Source organism: Haplochromis burtoni, unplaced genomic scaffold (assembly GCF_018398535.1).
Source record: "Haplochromis burtoni strain Fernald_Lab_line unplaced genomic scaffold, NCSU_Asbu1 Contig_17, whole genome shotgun sequence".
Taxonomy (NCBI): Eukaryota; Metazoa; Chordata; class Actinopteri; order Cichliformes; family Cichlidae; genus Haplochromis; species Haplochromis burtoni.
The window spans coordinates 781931-794850 of NW_024582378.1; the positions used below are offsets into that span (position 1 = coordinate 781931).

At 40.5% G+C, this 12920-nt stretch overlaps 1 protein-coding gene across 3 annotated transcripts in view; it reads left to right on the top strand.

The window, feature by feature from the left end:
• Nucleotides 1-12920, top strand: part of clip2 (CAP-GLY domain containing linker protein 2) — a 52765-nt gene that overhangs the window by 6393 nt on the left and 33452 nt on the right. For all 3 annotated transcript variants that reach the window (XM_005916008.3, XM_014330759.2, XM_005916009.3), the window contains exon 3: nucleotides 9710-10209. In XM_005916008.3, coding sequence (XP_005916070.1) covers nucleotides 9710-10209 — 500 coding nt within the window. The remainder of the gene's footprint in view (nucleotides 1-9709; nucleotides 10210-12920) is intronic.

Consider the following 12920-nt stretch of genomic DNA (forward strand, 5'->3'; position numbering starts at 1 on the left):
ACATCCTGTTTATGCACAAAATACACAAGCGTGATGGATGTGGCAGTGATTTATTTTCCCACTGCTGTACTTGAACCATGTAAACTTTAGTGTGTGAATGCTGCACTGACAGCTAACACATTTCTAACAGTCTGACTTCTGATACTAGTGCTAATTGGATTTTGGTGATCTGTAATAAATGTAATTAGATTAATGAGAAAGTAATTCATTTGTGATAAGTGGCAGTATTTTTAGACATACCTTTGATAAGATGGCCTAAGTCTCAGTTCTTATTTGTGCCACATGGTCACTGTTCGTGTCTCCCTGTCGTGCTCCTGCGGTTTTATGTTGGACTTATTATTAAATTTAGGATTTGTCCATTATTTTTCTCATCATTATATTTTTGAATTCTGGTTCTTGTTTGATTTGTGTCATTCTAGTGGTGTTTAGTGTGTGGTTTATGGGCTCCTGTGAAATTAGTGACCCCAGGTTCTGTTATTGTTTCAGTCCTTCATTTTCTTTGCCTCCTTCTGCTTCTTTGGAGATGTGTAGATTTTTGCCTTTCACTGGTTTTCATCTTTTTGTGCTTTTTTTGGGATTTATTTAAATAAAAGAAAAAAAAACATTTTTTTTTTTAAGAGCAAGACTAACCTTTCATGCTTAAGATTATCCAATGTTTTTAAATATGATAGCACTGGTCCTGGACTAGCATCCATATTGAAAGTGATGCATGTCTTAATGCATCTTTAGCCATGACGTTGTGTGTTGCAGCACCAACACCCTGCTTATGTCATATGATCATATGATTGTTGGGTTTTTCTCTGTATCTATGAAGCGCCTTGAGGCGACTTTTGTTGTGATTTGGCTCTATATAAATAAAATTGAATTGAATTGAATTGAATTGAATGTCTGCGATATCAGCGGTTTTATGAAATAACTGTACTCAACACCCCGGGAATGACAGCTGTCTGGTTTTAGGTAGGCGGGTACACCCTGTGCAGGTCACCAGACTATCACAGGACCAGTCAGAGTCCAAACTAGTCAAAATACATGACGACACCAGTCAAAACCAGCTAAGATTGCTCCCCCTCTCCTGTCAGCATGGTAAAATCACAAAGCTAGCTCTGTAGCTTAGCATGAAGATTGGATGAGGGGAAGATTGTCTGGTAATGAATTGCAGATTATTTAATGTATACGATGCTAGTGTTTATGCTAAATGTGACTGTGGGAATCTATCGATCTGCAGCAACGATCTGCAAAAATCAGCCAGAGTCCCTGAGAATAAGTCGGGCTAATACTTACAGAGCGCTTGGGTCATATAGGATCTGTTGTAGTTTTGGTCACTGGAATGTTTTGCCAAGAAGATGATTGGTATCTTGGATTAAATTGTTCTTATTACCTAAAGAAGGCTATAAAACACATTAATGAGAAATCCCTGGGAGAATATCTGTGCCTCACCGAGGACGTGGAGGGATTAGTTTCCTGTCCCAGATAGTTTTATCACTGACCTGCCCTCATACTCCAAATCTCAACCCGCTGTTTGTTGGTTTTAGTCTGGAAGACTGCGAGAGGGGGCCGCTGTGTCGGAAGCTGGCACAGTTTACTTTGCTAAATTTAAAGAAGGAAACTGCAGTAAAAGGAGTGAATAGAGGAAAGTATCCAAGCCTTCATCTAGAAACTTTAGATGTGGAAATAACGGAGCTGTGCCACCTCTCGCGATGCAGCATCTCCTGTGACCTTGGAAGCAACAGAAATATCTCGTGTAGACTGCCTAAGTGGAGACAAGCAGCATTTTTTTTCTCTTGGTTTAATTCTCTGAAAGGCTCTGTTCAAGGTTTCCCCCTGCTTACCCACATGGAAAAGAAATAGTAAAAACTTATAAAAGACTTGCATAAGATGTGGCCTACTTCATATAGTGAATCATATAAGGCTTATATGATTCACTCATGAAAGTGGCCACTTTCATATATTGTTTTAGGAAGTATCCAAAACATACAAGTTTCATTTATAGAATTTTTCAAGGGATCTTATATCTGTTTTCACTCTTGTAGGCTTTTCATACAAGTTTCACACAAGACAGACACAAACTTTATAAGATTTATATATATCTTTTCCATATGGGTACTGCTAATCAAAATGTTAATTATGCACTTTAATTGTAGAGATTATTATAATTAACATTTTATATCTTTGTTTTTCTGGATTTTTTGTTGATATTTTCTCTCCATAAAACTGGAACGACCATAACTTTCCTTAATTTTAAATTTTCATTTATGAGCCGAAAATGCACAATACTGATATAGGAAAATAGCTGATTATCGGCCAATACATCAACCTCCCTGATATATTGGTCAAAGGTACAAAGGTTAGCTAATAACTTTCTCAAAATATGGAAAATACTGGGCCCAAAAAACAAACTGGTGGCAGGCAAAATGCCAAACTGTGGCTTTAAAATGTGGAAACATTAAGTAGCCTTTAGATTAACAAAAAATGTCTCTTTCAGTATCCCTTGACACTGTCCATTAGAGGGTATTTAGCCATGTGAGTCCATGTGCTGCAGCAAGCCCGAGATTCCCTGTGGTCTGTTGCATGAGGCTAAATAAAGCAAATCTGTTCATTTGTCCTTTAAGTCACAGTTATGACGTCTCCCAAAGTTCATATAAAAGCAACAAGTTGATTAAAAAGTCAGGAAACAGGCCCAGGGTCAGCCCCCTCCATCTGTCACATTATGTGCTGCTCAGCCTTACCCAGCTGCCACAGACACTGCTGAAGATGACCACACAGAGTCAACCTTGACTAACTGATTATCGTCCTTTTAAAAGAGACAAAAATAAAGCACAAGTTAGATACTGGAGGTAATAGCCACTGTGCAAGACGATCATAAAGAGGCAGAGTTAAAGAGGCCACGGAAAGCAGGGAGAGATGGGGGGATAACTGGGAGGAGGAGGGGGAGGAACGGGAGGAAGCTGTGGAGGTCTCATTGTGTGCAGCTGATGAATAGTGGGATTCAGATGGTGGTGGGAGGTGGCCAAGCACAATAGTGAAAGTAAGGGCTGTGTTTCCAGTTTTCCTTCTGCCGAGGATCCTTTTACCCTCACTGTGCTGTTGCCCCAGCAACCCAAATCATGGGTTAGCTCAGGTTTTAAACACCACCTTGGGTTTGCTGGCTTAGATCACATGTTGCATTGTTTGGATCTGTGTATCCTGTGATTATTACACTATGATTAGTCACGCTTTTCTTTAAGAAGTGGGGTTTTTCATGCCCTCGCAAAGTTGCCCATCCACGTAGAAGGTTGTAATGTAGATATAGGCTGGCCATTTTTATGGTATGTGTAGGAAGAAACAGCAGGAGAGCAGCGTCATAGAGGTTTGCACTCCATTACGTAATGTTACGCTAACAGGGTTCAGTTTATTTTTAACTGCAACGTGTCCCGTGTAGTATTTGGCTTGATCACAGGTCTTTAACTTTTGCACAAAATGAAAATGAAAAATGAAATTAGTGACTTTTTAAAATCTGTAATAGTCGGCATAAAAAAAATCCAGGCTATAGATGCTGGATTTTTTAAGATTCAAAATTCAAGATTCGTTATTCGTCACGTGCATAGCAGTGAAATGTAACCTGAAACGCTCCTCGACTTGTGCAAAAGGGGGAGAGAAGAAGAACATTATATGTTATATACATTAGGTGAATGTGCAGTAGCAGCATTGTATGCAGCAAGCAGGTGAGTTTTGTACTTTTTAAAAATGTCTTAACCTCCATGAATATTAACCTTACTTTTTTCAGTCCAGTGAGGTCATGTGATTGTTAAAGACAGATGACTTTTCAAGACCAACCTTATGGATGTTTGTTTCACCACCTAATAAAATAAAAACTGCCATTTATGAGTCAAAACTTTCTGAAAATAACTCAGAATTGAGACATTAAATTCCAACCAATTTTGAGCTACTAAATTCAAATTTTGAGATAATAACCTAAAAATGATCTGCATTGGGTCAGAAATTTTAGAAGAACTTTTATCCATCCATCTATTTTCTTCCTCTTATCAAGTTGGGGTGTTGCTGCGGGAGGCAGGGAACACACTAGACCAGGGGTGTCAAACTCAAATACACAGTGGGCCAAAATTCAAAACTGGAACAAAGTCGCGGGCTAACATTAATATTTATTGAAAAAAAATCTTCCTCCAGATATAAGAATGAATCTTTTCTTATGGACTCAAATAAGTTTTTCTGGAAAACATAATATGGAACAAGCAAAGCTTAATACTAAACAATATATATATTAGCTGTATAATACTAGTAGGCCAGCTCTAATAGTAATTTGGTATGGCTTCGCGGGCCAAATGTAATTAGGCTGCGGGCCAAATTTGGCCCGCGGGCCAGAGTTTGACACCTATGCACTATACCCTCCCAAATTATGGAATTTGTTGCCTTTGCACCTCTTTCATTTTAAAGACCCCCCTCTTCTGCTTTTCTTTGACCCAGTTTGATACATTGATGCAATTTTTACGCTTTTATTCTTTTACTCATGGTTATTTGCGTTTTTGTTCTGCATTGTTTTATTTTATTTTGTCATTTTTATGTATTTGATATTAATTTTACTTAATTCTGATATATTTTTTTATGTTCAGTGCTTATTGTTTTTAAATTCTTTATAAATCAAGTTGGCTTGAGAGATTGACATCGTCACAGGGATAAGAGAGAGACAGATAACCATTCACTCTCACAGTCATACTTATGGTCAATTCGGAACCACTGAGATAACCTAACACATGCATGACTTCAGACTGTGGGATAAAGCTGGAGTACCCTGAGATAACCCACACGAGCACGGATAGCGTGCACAGAAACTGTTGCCTCAGAATTTTTGTGAGGTAACAGTGCCAACCACAGCATCACTGTGCCGTCCCCATTCTGTCTCATACCTTCCAAAAAACATATCCAGTTAAAACAGGACGTCATCGTGAAGTTCTCACAAAAATGTCACATACTAATTTGGATCCAGATATTCTTTTGGATCATGTCACGCACGCTGAGGAGGGAATTTTCTGCCTCGCAGAGGTACACAGTCTCAGACAGCCCACAAGTTCATGAAAATGCAATAAAGAATCACTGGAATAATCCTGTGCTGTGAGATGAAAGGTTCAATTTATTATTAAAACTTTTTTAAGAAATTGAAAATCAGAGAGAGTGTCGTGAATCACAGAGTTTAGGAACAAAATTCAGAAACGTAGCGCCGTCCAAATAAACCAAAAGCAAACCTTAATGGTGGCTGGCAAAAATAACAAGAACCATAAACACAAGCCAGAACATTGTGCAAGCACACAGGCTCTGCAACAAAGGACAGAGGAAGAGTGGAGCTTAAAAAAACAAACAGGTCATTAGAGGAAATGGACACAGGAGAGTAACGGGGGGGAAAAGACCAAAGGAAAAGAGAGGGAAATACAAGCTGTAACTGGACCAAAGGATTAAAGGCCCACATTATTAAGGATTAATAATATGAAAATGTAAACAATAAATAAACTAAAAGCCAAGTGGAAAATAATTATTATTAATGTTATACAGTGTCCATAAGTTCTGAACTCATGGTCCAAAAATGAGACAGTAGTTTATTTCTTGGGTTGTGTGAGAGGGCTGGATCATTCGTCCTTTTGCTTCATGGAAGTACCAGATCTAAAGAGCCAATAGTGCTGTGATATTTCAGCTACAATGTCCATGTGTTTGGCTGTAATGTCCTATTAAGGGTACATTTGTCTACTTTTACCTTTACTTCCTTTGTAACCAAGGTACTTCTGAAAATGATGTCCAGGAAATCAGAAAAGTTTAGAAAAAATCTGAATCCAAAACATACAAGCTTTTAGCATAGCATAGCATAGCATCTTTATTTATAATGCACTTTACTCCAACAATGTTGACCAAAGTGCTACAAATATAAAACAGAGAGGAAACAGTTTAAATTACATATAAAATATCTTAAAATTAAAAATAATATAATTAATAAGAAACAGTATTAAGAGACATCAACAAGTCCTGCTGTGCTAAAAGCCAAGGTAAATAAATATGTTTTAAGACGTGATTTAAAAACAGATAAGGAAGGTGCCTGTCTAACATGTAAAGGCAACTCATTCCACAATTTTGGTGCTGCCACAGCAAACGCCCGATCCCCTCTGAGCTTACGATTAGTCCTGGGCACGCTCAGGAGGAGCTGGTCTGCCGACCTGAGGGACCGGGAAGGTATGTATGGATGAAGAAGCTCAGAGAGGTACACAGGGGCAGCATTGGACAAACATTTAAAAACAAATAAAAGCAGCTTAAAATGGATCCTAAAATGCACGGGCAGCCAATGAAGTGAATATAAAACTGGGGTGATATGCTCGTATCTACGAGTGCCAGTTAAAAGGCGTGCAGCAGCATTCTGGACTAACTGCAGTCGAAAAACAGAAGATCGACTCACCCCAAAATAAAGAGAATTACAGTAATCCAGCCGAACGGTTACAAAAGCGTGGATTACTGTTTCAAATTGCTGTCTCGTAAGAAAGTGCTTAATTTTGGCCAGTTGCCTCAGATGAAAGAAACTAGACCTTACAACCAACCCGATCTGGCTTTCAAGCTTAAGCTCAGGATCCATTTTAAAACCCAGATTAACAATCTCTGGTTTACAGAATGATTTCAGGGATTGCAAATCAACACACGGAACAGCAGTGGAGGCAGGTCTGAACACCATTACTTCAGTTTTAGAATCATTAAAACAAAGAAAGTTTAGCGCCAACCACGACTTGACGTCCTCCAGACATGTTTGTAAACGATTTACAGATGACCCATCTTTCTTTTTAAGAGGAACATAAATCTGGCAGTCATCTGCATAACAGTGAAACGAGAGTCTGTGTTTTCTAAAAATTGAGCCCAATGGAAGTAAATAAAGTGAAAACAGGATAGGGCCCAGAATGGAACCCTGTGGTACTCCATGAGACAACGGAGCACGGGAGGACTCACAGTTTCCTAAGCGAACTGAAAAGGTTCGGTTTGTTAAGTAAGACCTGAACCATTTCAGAGCCACACCTGTTATACCGACACACTGCTCCAAACGTGAGATTAAAATTTCATGGTCTACAGTGTCAAATGCAGCAGTTAAATCGAGTAAAATAAGAATGACACTTTCACCAGAATCACATGATAAAAATATATCATTAAAAATTCTTAAAAGTGCTGATTCAGTGCTATGCATTGCTTTAAAACCAGATTGAAAAATCTCCTGAACATTTTGTGCATTCAAGTATGAGATCAATTGGTCATATACAATTTTTTCCAAGACTTTAGATAAAAAGGGCAGCTTAGATATTGGTCTAAAGTTCTCAACAGCGTTTGTATCTAGCCCAGGTTTCTTAAGAAGTGGTTGCACAATTGCATCTTTGAAATTCTTTGGAACCACACCTGAAGTAAGGCTGCTTAAAATGGTTAAAATAGTTGGACCTATGGTAGACCTTTTAGATCAGGTCATAGTCACTCAGGAAACTTGCAGGACTGCAGTCTATTTCACGGTGATTAGCACTGAACAGCTGTTAATGTTCTTCATGTAATATGTTATATGCAATACTGTATAAAAGTCTTGAGCTGCCACCTCTGTATGCTTCAAAGGAGCCAAAGTTGTTGTAATTATTTTAAGCGGTCTCCAGGCTTCCTGACGGTCTTTCGAAGTTTTCTCTAGACGTTAGCTGCTTTTTCACTCATTTTCAGTTCACTCCTTGTACCTGACCATTTTCAGATGGAAATTGTTTTTTGTTTTTTAAGCTATAGGACGCTTACCTGTGAATCAATAAGCATAAAAAGGCAATGAGCTAAAGGGATGGACTGGTGTTGTGTCTACACATAACAGACAGCTTAGCAAAGAACCCATTTTAAATGGTAACTTTGGGCCGTTTGTTACTGTCAGCCTGTTCCACAAGCACACAATTGTTTGCATTTCTTTAATTAAAGATAAGAAAATGCTAAAGATTACAAAGTTTGACAGAGATTAAAAAAAAAGAAGAAGTTTTAAGTACCTCCTTGAAACTTTGAGGACTCTGGACAGTGATAATGATCCCAACACACTGTAAAACATACATAAATAGAAAGAGCACACAGTTGAACACTATCAGTCATGGACCGGCTTCGCCAGAGCCCGGACGTCAGCATTATTGAAGCAGACAGCATCCAAAAAAAGAGCTTTGAATGTCCTTCGGGAAGCCTGGAGAATAGTTCCTGATACTACTTAAAGAAGTTACAGGAAAGCTTGCCTGAGAGAGTTCAGGTTGTGTTAAACAATAAAGGTGGTGATACCACAGCTTGACATTTAAGCTTGTTAGAATCTTATTTTATTTGGAGTAAGGAGGCCTGACTGCAAGTGTTTCTCAACTATCTTTGCTGTTCTGGATGTGCTGAGCTTCACAGTTCGAATGGGATAAAACACTATACCAGGAGTGTCCAACTCCAGTCCTCGAGAGCTGCTGTCCTGCAGCTTTTAGATGCATCCCTACTCCAACACAGCTGAATCAAATGAATGGCTTGTTACTGGGCCTTTACTTAACTTGATTGCATAATGAAGAGGTAACCCAACCATTTGATTCAGCTGTGTTGGAGTAGGGATGCATCTAAAAGCTGCAGGACAGCAGCTCTCGAGGACTGGAGTGGGACACCCCAGGACTATGCAATCAGAAATGTGGGTCAAACACAGACTGACAGATGGTTGATGCTGATGCTAAATGTCAGTTTACCCTGGGCCACATCCATTTTGACACATAATTGATTAATGACCATCGTCTGGTCAATACTTTCAGTTCAGCTGGTATATTTGTGTGAAATGGTAAATGGTGCTAAATGCCTCGAAGCCTAAACTTTGTCCACGGTCAGAGAAAAAAGTAACCTTTTGAAAGGCATCCATCTTCAAGATGACCACTTCTTGACACCGAACAAAATTATCAGTCAGTCATCAGTTTTCCCCAGAACAGCGATTTACCAGAAGCAGCACATTCCTAAGAGCTTCCAAACTCTATAATCAAGTTAAATCCCCTTTGAAGTTGTACCCATTTTCATTTGCGGCTCGCATAGCAGCATATGGAAGCAATTGGGGCATAACATGCATAGAGCACAGCCACTGGAGCCCACAAAGCCCCGGGCCCGCTCTCAGGGTGTCGGGGAGACCGTCCTGGCACCAACCACTCCTGCACACAGACATAGATAAACACGCTTTTACCGGCAGCGCGGTGCACCAGACCGCGTGCCAACGGTGCCCCTCCCGGTTTACAGGCTGTGCGGATGAGAACAGACATCCAGCTCTTCTATGTGTCAAATAGGCGATATCACAGGGCTGATGGCAGGGTTAATCACCGGCACATCACAGATACCGTCTCTCTGACCCACTTTTCAGAAGGAATTAGACTATCGCCTAATCTTGCACAAACTGCTCTGTTGTGCTAGATGCTGCCACACAAGCTTTTTTTTCTGCTGGCATGGCACGGTCAAACAGGATGAATAGTGTGAAGGCGATTCTGCTGGACTGTGAATGAGGATGGCCTCACAATGTACACAGTGTTCGCAACTTAAATCAGAGAGGAGTGTAATAACTGCAAGAAGAAATGACACAGTTTCCATGCACCTTTTTAGTTTTAATGCATTTAAGCACATTCTGCTTTTGTTATATGAATCCTTGTGTTGCTATGCAACATGACAGATAACTGTGTTTCTGTGTTTTTTCCAGGTGCTGCGCTGAAGCCCACCACTCCAACTAAAATCTCGGAAGAGGGCGACGATGTTTTGGGGGATTACACCGTTGGCGAACAGGTTTGGGTCAACGGTGTGAAACCAGGAGTTATCGCCTACCTAGGGGAGACCCAGTTTGCTCCAGGACAGTGGGCAGGCGTCATACTGAATGACCTAGTTGGCAAAAACGATGGTTCAGTGGGTGGCGTGCGCTACTTTGAGTGCCAGCCCCTCCAGGGAATCTTTACGCGACCCTCAAAGCTCACCCGACAGCCAGTCGGAGAGGGGAGCGACAGCCACTCCACCGACTCAACCCAGAATCAGACTCAGCAGGGTGGCGGCGGCGCCCCCGCCGGCCAGCGGGTGGTGGTACCACTCAGAGAGGGCCTGCTCAACAGCGCCGTGAAAACGGGAAATGAGTCTGGGTCCAACATGTCTGACAGTGGTTCGGTTAAAAAAGCAGGAGATAAGGATCTTCGAGTTGGAGATCGAGTTTTGGTGAGTAGACCACATGTAACACAACCATTATAGCATGCAGATCATGGGGGTCAAACATAAGACCCAGGGCCCAGAATAGGCCCAACAAAGACTAGTCCGAGCCTACCAGAAAACTGGAAAACACAAAAGAAGGTATAAATTTTGGACTTTTATCTATTTTAACAAGTTTTAAAGCTTTATTTTAATCTTTATTCGGTAATTTTACATTTAAATTCTTCCAATTAAAGCCAAAGAGACATGCAATTTCTTTCATTTGCTGTAGAAGCATTTCATTATCAGGTAGAAAATGAAATGTGTAGTTGTATTTGCACTTATTCTTTTATTAAGGTGCTCAGTGTGTAATCAAACTTCTTTAGACCCACAGAAAGGCGAGCGTCACTGGTCTGGCCCACAATGTAAAATGAGTTTAAGATCCCTGATGTACATGATGGTTTGCAAAGCTCTGTTGGCGCCACCATTGCACAAACATGTCGGGTGCTTTACAAGCCGCAGACAGAACTGTGTTGACCTTCCCGGGTAACCATGTTCCCATTTGCCGTGTCTTTAACAAATGCAAAGATAAATAATTTCCCTGCCCTTTTAAATGTGGACAGTTTTAACTTGATTATCTGTAAACATTTGAAATTAACACAATTCTCAGTAGTAACTGAGCAGTGACTTCCTAATTAGTATTTCATGCAGGCCTCAGTAAAACTGGATTGATGCAGTGTAATGTGAGACATTGACTGATTCTCTGGGGAAGTTCAGTTTTTCCTTATTTGGTCTTAGTGCTAGGATTTAACCTTCACCCAACCTCTCTTGCATCTTTTTCCTTTTCCATCATCCTTTTCCATTCTCATCAGCACCGAAGCTGGTGAGAATGTCACTAAACCTCAACAGGAAGAATATGTTTATCTGCTTCTTGCATTTTCTTCCCACTGGCTCCTGTTAGTCTATACACCGGCTACTGTATGGGATTATCGGGTCACGTGGATTTCCATTAAGTGATGGACACAGGGGATAGCTACATCAGATCCTGCGCCGTCAGAAACGGGGAGCCCGAAAGCCTTCCTCCTGGTCAATATTGTAAATCACTCCAGATTACTTTCAGCGCTTAAGAGAGGAGATACCACTGCTGACACATTGATCTGTGAATCCATCATTTTCCTAAGCCTCTCCTGTGTAATCCATCTCACTGCGGCGGCTCGGATGTACTGCCATGCAGTTGTGTCACATTTGGAAGTACAACACCGCCTCCAAAATTTTGTGAAATGAGCGAAAACTATGAAACTCAGATTACACACTGTGGACAAAAAGGAAGGTCTATTTTTCTCCATTAGGTATTGAGTTATGTGATAGTAGCAGTCGACACTCTGGGGGCGTCTTTGCCAGAGAGCGGGGCGAGGCCCTGACAGGACGCTAGAGTAATACTGAACTAAGGGCAGACTTTGCTGATGTGTGTTTGAAAGTTTGCCTCAAGAGAATGTCACCCAGATTTTTATATATATATATATATAAAAAGATGAATTAAAGAAGTGTTTCCCAAAAGAGGGGACAGCCTCAGACCCTTGGCACCTTCGAAATCCGAACACCCATGGGAAGTTCAGAACTGCCTCTCCTTTGTTAGCTTTAGTATTTAACCAGAGGCTGTCCCCAGAGGCCATCTCTGCTACTGGAGAGATCTGCAGAAGTTAAATGAGCCTTTTCTTCCAGTGGAACTGCATGTGATGTGGCTGCTGTTTATTTGAATAACTCCAAAGCCACTCAAAGGCATGCTAGTCACTGAACTTCTTACTGTTGCACAATCGCAAAACCACTATGGTATGAGTAACTGGGCGTATATGGCTGCTTATTACTATGGTTTTGAGATTTTAGTGGAGTCCATCGGTGTATACGCATTCACTCTTGACTCTTTATCTCTTTAAAGTCTACTAGGCGTAACTTTTAAAGCTGTTTTCTGAACTGAGCGGTTTCTGTCATAGCTACCTTGGAAAAACCTAGAAACTTCTCTAATGGTTGTTAAGACTCATCAAGATATAGTTTCGAGGTTGTCCACTAGCAGACAGTTGCAGACTACAGCTTGATACAGTGTGTGCAGGCTAATGATAGGTTAATAAGTAGTGCATTAGCCATGAAATGAATAATCTAAAATTAGGACTTTAAATCCTGGAGCCAGCAGACGTAGATGAGAGGGGTTCTGTAAAGTAAAGCACTTATAATCCTCTCTGCAAGCTTGTATCCAGAGAAAGTAGAGATAAAAGGTGCAATATCTAACAAGGTTTTTTTTTATGATATAAAATTTATGTTTTTACATGTTTTTACAAAAACTGCTGTTCTTGCATGGCCTTGAGACCCTGCTACAGGATAGAAATAATCCAGTAAGCAGCTTGTATGATGATCTAGATGTAAGGCCGGGACGTCGGGCTAGCGATTTTGCGAGCCCTGATACTTAAAACTGGCAAATCTGACACAGTGCACTTTTACACTCTCTGATTTACTTTGATGTTGAAAAGGTCTGCAGGTGTGCTCTAGGTGTGAATATATGTATGCTAATCAGAATGCGCAGGTGCCAGGTTGTTATTGTTGCTGCAAATTGGCAGCTAAGGGTGGGTGATACAGCCTCGAAACTATATCTTGATATTTCAAGGAAATTTGCAAAATTAGAGTTACTGTCACTGATGACAGATTACCTGAGTCAAAGTGTGAATATATGGCTACAAGGTGTTGGCTGC